The sequence below is a fragment of the Dendrobium catenatum genome, unplaced genomic scaffold (assembly GCF_001605985.2).
Source record: "Dendrobium catenatum unplaced genomic scaffold, ASM160598v2 fragScaff_scaffold_203, whole genome shotgun sequence".
In the NCBI taxonomy this organism is placed as follows: domain Eukaryota; kingdom Viridiplantae; phylum Streptophyta; class Magnoliopsida; order Asparagales; family Orchidaceae; genus Dendrobium; species Dendrobium catenatum.
The window spans coordinates 940,437-949,332 of NW_021318665.1; the positions used below are offsets into that span (position 1 = coordinate 940,437).

Consider the following 8,896-nt stretch of genomic DNA (forward strand, 5'->3'; position numbering starts at 1 on the left):
GGGTGATGGTGAGAATAAAAGTCTCTTAGGTACCTAGGTGAACCCTCAACTTTCTTACTCATCAAGCATTCACTCTCCTTCTTCTTTAGCTTATTAGCTTTGCCTGTATGTAAGGTGGCCTTCTTAGATTTCTTAATCCTAGACCTAGCTAACACTGTAGTATTCATGAAACTTGTTGGTTTTTAAGTTAGTAATGAAAAAAAGGCCAGTAATGCAAAAGAGTAACTTTCCTTTAATGTAAAGCCTCCATTTTTAAGGAGCTAAGAAAGAAGGTGTCGTCATATTTATTAATATGAAATCTATGCGATAATCAATGATACATTAAGAACAAGACAATAACCCATATTTAATTTCTTGTTACATATTCAGTAGTTGTATTTAATATGTTATCATGAACTCATCCTTTTCATCACCCGTCTATTAAAAGACCAAATAAATTTGAGAACTAAATTTGTACTTGGATATGCCTTCACATATATTTAACAAGTAGTTGATGGATTACAATGAGAGAACACATATCGAATGGGACACATAAAGGAATTATCCCAAGAAACATTATGACACACTTGCCTAAGCCTATGAAGGAAGACTAACCCTCTTAGGGGTATTTGAAGACCTCATCAACCAAATGACTCTCCAATCACCATATAGAAGTGAGACAACTATCATAACAACTCACCCGCACTTAGGGTAGGTTTTGTTCCCATGCATCCATGTTCAACTATATGAAAGTACCTACAAATGTGGCCCTTATCACGCCCCATCATAACCAGCTGACCACTGTGTTCACCTTCTTTACAACCTAAATTCACTTGCCTACTATAGGAAATTTAGTGCTCAATACTAATCATCAACGATATCAAGACATCATTACACACCCCTTCTTCAGAACTCACTCTCAAACTTTCCCACGCCTACACGGCACTACCAAGCTCATCTATACCACAGAGCTATCCTAGTACATACTCAGCGTGATTGAGCTCACCTAAGATAAATCATTAGAGCTCTAATGCCCCTGCTCTTTCACAGCCAACTAGGAGATGACATGTATTTAGGATATTCTATGTGGCATTGTATTTCACTTTTTTGAGTGTAACATTTTCTGAAGTTTTCCAAACTATAAATATTGGATAATGAGGAGCATTTGATACCTTTTTTATTTTTTGATCTTTTCTAGACAAATAATGCCTTTTAGCATTCTTACTTCTTTTTCCTAGCTTTTCTCTAGTATTACTTCTTTCTCCCAATTCGTACACATTCCATGTTACTCTTCTATGGATTTGCTATTTGATAAGGTCAAGTGTCATTCACAAATAAATTTAAATATAAAAATTCCTACCATTGTTTTTTTTTGTATAATTTAATGTTATATTTTTCCATGTTTATAGAAGTCGAATAATTATGTTCTCGTTACTCAATCATCAAATATTAATATAATATCCTACTTATCCTGGATCTTCGGTGTATTTAAGGTATTGTTTCGTATTACTCGGTATTGCTCGTTATTTGTCTTCACATAATGGTATTTCTTGTTATTGCCGAGCAAAATCGATAAATACCTAGCAATACCGAGCAATACCTAGCAATACCGGGTTGTCATGAATTTAAAAAACGCACATGCGACATACCCACTATTCTCCGGGTCGGGTCCGAAGTTTTATGTCTGCTATGTGGCGCGTTCTCAGCGCTCGCCGAACGTAGCTCTACGTCTGGTCACCGGACCAAATAAAAGTTCCTATAAAAGCTAGGTCAGGAAAAAAATTAAAATTTTTTTAGAAACAATATTTTCAAACTAAAGTTACCCGACAACGAAGTCAAATACTAATACAGTGTCCCATTTTACAACGAAAATTGATAATTTTTCTGATTTAATAAAATAGGAAAAAACGTAAAAGTATCTCATGTTACAGAATTCTTAGACTCTCCAAAGATGCCTATCCACCTCTGGCATGATAACACAATTTTTTTAGCGCGACACATCGGAAGAATGCCTCATATTAAAAAAACATACCCATATTAATAAATTAATTATTGTCAAATACACTCAGATAGGCTAAAATTACCTCTTTGAACAAAAGATACCCAAAACACTAGTCATTCAGGTTCAGATTTCATCAAAAAGGGCATCACAAATTAATAAAAAAGCAACAAAGTTGGGAAACGCAGAACACCTTATGGCCAATTGGTTGCTTCAAAATTGGTGCAAACATTCCTTTAAATGGTGTTCAAGTCTAGCCAAAGTCGTGCCATCCCGAATCAGCCTTCATGTTGATTAACAAATCGAGTTCAATTTTAAATTTGAATTTAGTTTTATAAATTTAAATCGACACATAAACCAAGTCATTTATTATAAAAGTTTCATTACAATGAAAAAAAAAATTAAAATGATAAAAAAAACATTAAGAAAACTTTTAAATATTTTTAACCATTTTATATTAAAATCAATATATTCTAATCTATTTTAATTTTATTTAAAGCTAATATCTTTAAAACCAGATAGCTCTTGAGCCATGTTGGGGCAAACTCAAGCTAGCTCATGAGCTTTAGGCTTTATTTGATTATCCGGTACTTTCAAAAAAGGTAATTTTAAGAAATATCAGCTCACAGAAAGTTGTTTTCTAATGAAAAAAAACACATAAAAAGCTTTCATAAAACAGCAGAGAAAAAAATTGTGTTATTGGGAATATGATTTGAAAAACCAAACACTAAATTTACAATTTAAAAAAGAAATAAGCACAAAAAACACTCAATCAAACTAGGCATTACACTGCATAATTCTTTCAAATAGAAGCAAAATGGATATCACGCACGCTACTGCATGTTTGAGAGGCATACCAATAACTTTCAGATAGGAATTTAACAGGACTGTAAGCAAAGAAGGAAGGCACTGAAGAGTTCTGGGGCAAAACTGAAGTGTTATGGGACAAAAGCTCACATGAAACAGTACAGAAATAGCCAAGAATATATTGGCATAACAAAGAAAGGAAGCAACAAGATAAAACATATAATAAATGCCAGCAACATGAGCGCTTCTGATTGATTGAAGCCATTGTTATGGATGCTGGAGTAGACCCGAATTGCAAAGACCTTTACAAGTATGCTCACTACATATAAGCAAATGCAGAAACTTTAATCCACAGATATTGGAGCCTTCTACAATGTATATGAAAGCAAATGGTATTGGATGAAATGCAGACCCAACCAGACCAGACCTGACAAGACAAGACCAGACCAGAAATGACTGAAAACAAGCAAAACAATAATAAAAATCCCAAGAAAATTAAATAAAAATGATGGAAATTTTGGTGAAAGCTGAAAAATATGCAGATTGATTTCCAACTTGACCAGGGAATGGAAGCTAGATTGTATCAGATCTCCCAGCACAACTGCAGGTTTTGTTAATTGCTGAGATATACTGTTGCCAATTTTTTCAGGATGGCTAATTCATCTGTATGAATCTTGAATCTGTAATGGAGCACAACATAAAACCATGGTGCCATCAACGAGAGCCAGCTCAGTAACTTGATTCACTCAGACTTACTGCAAGGGTCATGCAGGTTTTGGTTTCGAGGTTAGCAGAAGTGCAAGGGAAAACGAGAAAGATAACGACCCGATTAACTGATGCATATGAGTTAGTGATGACGTCCTGACTCAAGCCGAGACATCAAAGCCTCTGACAAATAATGATAGTGGTGATAACTCATGCAATTAATTCCTGACCGGACTACCAAACAACCCAGATGTAAATGCAGAGACACTTTTACTGAGTTTGCCTTAAAATCAACCAGAAATAGCCCGAGTAATAGCTAACTTAGCCCAATCAGCAGATTCTTTAATCAAATGATCATCAGATGATAAGCATTCTTCCAAAAAGTCTTTGCTTGAAACAGACTGGTTTATCAAGGGACCAGCATTGGTGCCCAGTGTATCAGCTAAATCTCCGAGAACACCTATAGCAGCTTTCATGACCACATCATCCCTAATGAAAACAAAAGAAGGGGATATAAAGGACAGATTAAAATCATTAAAATGATTATCGAACAGGAAAGTTGACCTAAAGTGAGGAAAAAAATATTTCAAACTTACATGTCCTTCTCATTGTACAAGCTATCCAAGAATTGGAGAATATGAGGTGCAAAAGGCATCAGCAACTGGGTCTTTGGAGAGTTCTTGAAACCTTGGAATATCCCAGAGTAGGCTTCAAGAATGCCATTCCTAAGCTGATTGGTGTATTCGAGCATCTCATCATCAACTGTTGCTGCATGTGCTGATAACTCTGCTGCACTCTGTAACATAGGCATTGCATAGATCAAATATTTTTCAAAGTTCTCTCCTATTGCCAAAGCAATGTCACCAAAGCACGAAAAAATCGGGGGCTTCACAGACCGATGCAACAGATTGCTTGAGAGATCCTTGAGAAGGTGTGTCATGATTCCATCACAAAATGGCAATATTTTTTCCTCCAATGCCCTGCATATATCTCCAACAACACCAACAGTTATAGCACAGACCTGATACTCCTCAAAGTTTTGAAGACCCATTTCCAGATAGGGATAGAATCCTTGCATGTACTTCACAAAATTTTGACCAGCTGCATATGCTAAAGCACCAATAGCCAGCATAGCCTCTTCATGTACTGTAGCATTCCTGCAAGCAAAAACCCTCAAAAAGAGTTCCATCAACTGATCTGCGTACTGCATAAATGCATATTTTGAAGATTCTGCTGATCCCAACTTCTGAATGATGACCTGAAGGCATCCACACAGAAGACCCTGCAGTTCATTTTGCTTCTCTCTCTCATCCATTGATAGCTTTTGTGCTTCAAGTGTCTGGTGTAGTTCCATCATGATAACAGGCACCAGCTGCATCACTGTAGGGGCAGTCTCTTCAGTCGAGCACCTCACTACCTCATTCAAACTTTCATATGCTGCAGTACGCAGGCGAGACTCACCAGCATCATCTCTGTGGGTAACAGAAAGAAGAGCTTGGATTATATCATGAAAGAAAGGAGACAAAGGCGATGCAGAACCAGAGTCTTCATAACCTTGCACAAGAAAATATAGAGCACCACAGGCTTTCTCAGCAACATTAGGAACATCTTTCATACTCTGAAGTAATACAGTGAGAATCTGATGGCAATTCTCACGGGTTATCACAGATGTCTCTACAGTGGAGCCATGCATAAACTCAAAGATTCTTCCAAGAGTCCAAGCTGTAGTATCCTTGACGTGATCATTGGGATCCTTCATCAATGCAGTGAGCATGAAGTTAAGCGCAACATTTACAATGGGGGTAAGCTTTTCAGGTGACGGCCCTTCCAAAATAGAACCAAAAGCATAAGTTGCAGCTTCTCTTTGTCGCCAATCTGGTTTAGTTATGTTCTCTTCTATAAAAGGCATCACAAGTGGGACTATGTCATCCCCAACAGTTCGTGCAACCAAACCCAAACATGTTCCACCAGCCATTGCAATATTCCAGGCCCCTTCGTCCTGATCTTGACCCTCCTCCTGCTTCAGTAAAGTTTCCAATAGCATAGGAACTAATGCTGGCAAAGCCTGCTTAATGAAGTAGAAGCAATGGATATCAGAATCAGCAGTAAAATCACTTCCATATTCATCTAAGATGTCAATCTCCTCATCGCAGATTGAGCTCCAGAACTCTATAGCCTGAAGAGCAACGGGCTCCTCATCCTCCCTGACCGCTTTTGCAGTGATATTAAAAATGTCTTGCATGTAGGAGGCAAGCTTGTCATAATAGGTTGTTGATATTGCAACCAAGCACTCAAATGCTGCTTGTCGAATCTTGACCTCAGGGGACAATGTTGCTTCACAAACAACTCTCATAATATAATCTCTCTCCATGTCATTTGAAAAATTTGCCTGTGCAAATCCCAATGCATTATAAAGAGCACGAGTAGCAGCCAACCTGACATCATTATTCCCCTCAGAAGCATTCATTCCCTGTACAACTGCAGTAAGTATCTTGTTCACCTGGTCTTGATCTGCAACTTCAGGAGAAACTTCCTCGCATAAATATCCAAGTGTTTCGAGTGTTGCTTGCTTAACATGAGGTTGTAGCTGGTGAATATTTGATAACAAAATGCCTATAAGTTCAGGCCACTGCTTTTGCGGCAACTCAATCCCTGCAATCTTTGCAATGACTTGAGATGCCGTAGATCTAGCATCAGGCACGGGAGAAGAAAGGGTCTGCAACAAGCATGCCTTCACTTGAGCCTTCACTGATGCATCTAACGACAACCAACGCTGAGCAAGCTCATTTTTCCTGTGCTGCTCCTTTGCATCCAAAGTGTTTTTGAGGATAAGACCCGCTAATTTACGGCTATCCACAGGCTTCTCATTGTTTGCCAACTCCCCAGACAGAGATAGCAAAAAACTAGGAAAATTTTGATCTTGAAATTGCTTCAAGCTTTCTTCTGCATGTTTACGACTAGCAGCATCTATTGATTGTGCATTTAAAAGGATTTGGGTGATTTCCATTGCCATTGTGCATCTAGCATAGTGTAAGGAACAAAAATTAATAACTAGAACTAGAAGCCCACAAATTACATTCAAACTTCTATTTGTCATTATTCCAACATGTAAGAATTGCCAAATTAAAGTTCCTAAATAGACATATGGATCATAGTCCTCCACATCTCAGAGATCAAGTAGAACAAAGCTTAAAATTCAGATAATAGACCCTCCCTTCCAATTTGAATTGATTAAAGTTATGAAACTCCAAAAGTAAGGTAATAAAAATTGTACGGAGGATGTGCAATGATATGGATAAGCTGACCTGAATGGTGATCTCATGGCATTCCAAAGTCCTCCAATTAGTTGAAATTAAGAAGGCGCTACTGAAAACTAATAAAAACCATGGAACAGGGAAATTATATCTAAATCCAATATCAGGATTTCAGTTCATTCAAACAGTTTTACTTCTTTCTGACAATCATGGATCAAACAAGGTAGGTCAAATGAATCAGGATGCTTAGAAAAGATTTCACCAGATCCAATCAACTGATGAGAAACATTATGTTCAGCTAAAAAAGGCATACGTGATTTTTTATCTCATAACTGTAATATGTATTTAAAATAAGATGGAAATATAGCAAAGAAAGCAAGGTTCTCAGAGAGTGAAAGCACCATCTGATTAAGAAACAGGCATAAAATAAAATAAACTGCAATTTTGCATGGCAACTCCCCAGGCCAGAAGGAAAAATATATCAGGCATTAACTTAGAGTAGCTTCATCAAGTATCTAAAAGTAGGTGCATCTAATTCAACGCTGGTTTCTGTCTTTAGTCTAGCTCCACCAAACTACAAGTAGATCTAACATATGGTCTACCATACGAGCCAACCAAAAAAAAACGCATTTTCTCCAGCTAAATAATGTGTAGGGATCAAACTAAATCCAAACAAACCCACAGTTTTTCCTTAAACATAAATCAGTAAATAAAAACAAACAAATCTGCTAAAATGAAGTAAATGCCATGATTCCAAATTCGAAACGAAACAAATCGGTCAGAATAAACCTCAAAACAAGACTCTTCTCACAAGACACCGCAAGATTCACTGATTCCTACCAAAGATCACATCAAACAAATCAAAACCACTAAAAAGAAAAAGCAAATCAAAGCGGAAAAAAAGGGGGAAACAACGAGAGAAAACGAGATTAGAAGATCAGTGCATCAGCAAAACGAAAAAAGAAGCCGTGACCACGCAACACCCAGGAATCTGAAGGAGCTCTTAAGAAATAAAGAATATGATCAACGTTGCTTACATGGAATTGTTGTCAACCTCCGCGCCCGAGGTATCACCAGGAGAAGGCAGAAGATCTGGAGACGGTCGGATCAGCTAACAGCAGCGAGTATATAGAAACCCTAGAGGCAAGAGAGAGAGAGAGAGAGAGAGAGAGAGAGAGAGGATGCGAATGGCTGCGGAGTGCGGAGACTGGGCGGAAGCCACTTTGAGACCGAGTTCTAAATTCACCGAACTCAACAGTTGTTCAAGGATTTAAGCTAAAAATTAATCGAATTTAATAATAAAATTAAATACCCTTATGATTGAATAATAAATTAGTCTGAGATTGGGAGAGTATTTGTCACATATTGGTTGAAAAAGTAATTTCTTTAGCATCTCAATTTCGAGAATATGTTGCATTATCTAACGTTTATTATTTTCATAAAATAAAATTTAGCCTTGGATTTCATTTTTATTTATTTTTAAATCCATTGTTTATTCATTTTCAGTTTTCTCATTTCTTTTATTTTTATTCCTTCAATTTGTTATTATTTTTATATAACATTTATTTCCTAAAAAAAGATAATTATATCAAAGATTTATTGTAATTTTAAAATAATTATTATCAAACATCAATTGTTCATAATTTAAAAAAAAAAATACTTAAAATATTGATCCATTTAGGAAAACAAGATCCAAAAAAATGATGTGTAAGAGAGGTGGGTGCATACTTATAAATATCTTCACAAATGTCTCAAAAGTATTTAAAAGATTCCAATAGAATGACTCGAACCTGATAGACCCTTGAAGCAAAGATTCATCCAAGGATGGTTACTCTCAATAATTATTACATGATACCAAAAAGATTCGATCCAACTCAATGAAGCAAACCAAGAAATATCACTTTTAGGAGGAAATTCTAGGTGTTTATGCAGGACTCCCAAAACATGGTGAGCACACCCCTTTAGTAGTAGTCGTTTTCTCTAAGCAACTAGTTATCACCTCAGTCAATGATCCATTAAGAGAATTTGCTAATCCACTTGTAAGGATGGATCACCCAATGAAGACACAAACATATTTCCTTGTGCTTAGCCAACCATGAAGTTCGCTACTCCAATAGTTCATGCAACTTGCACTTCATACCAAAACAACCCA

General features: G+C 36.7%; 1 protein-coding gene across 2 annotated transcripts; it reads right to left on the reverse strand.

The window, feature by feature from the left end:
* Positions 1-2,787: 2,787 nt before the first annotated feature.
* Positions 2,788-7,987, reverse strand: LOC110115880 (importin subunit beta-1-like). 2 transcript variants are annotated; one of them, XR_003700034.1, is made up of 4 exons: positions 7,782-7,987; positions 4,387-6,510; positions 4,087-4,286; positions 3,838-3,979 (listed from the first exon to the last, which is right to left on the reverse strand). XR_003700034.1 is itself a non-coding variant. In XM_020849287.2 (3 exons), exons 2-3 carry the CDS (start codon positions 6,501-6,503, stop codon positions 3,781-3,783), a joined length of 2,616 nt encoding a protein of 871 aa, XP_020704946.1. In that variant the 5' UTR covers positions 6,504-6,510; positions 7,782-7,985; the 3' UTR covers positions 2,788-3,780. The 2 variants fall into 2 exon arrangements, 1 of the variants encoding a protein (XP_020704946.1); XM_020849287.2 differs by having other exon boundaries at positions 2,788-3,979; positions 4,087-6,510; positions 7,782-7,985.
* Positions 7,988-8,896: the final 909 nt, after the last annotated feature.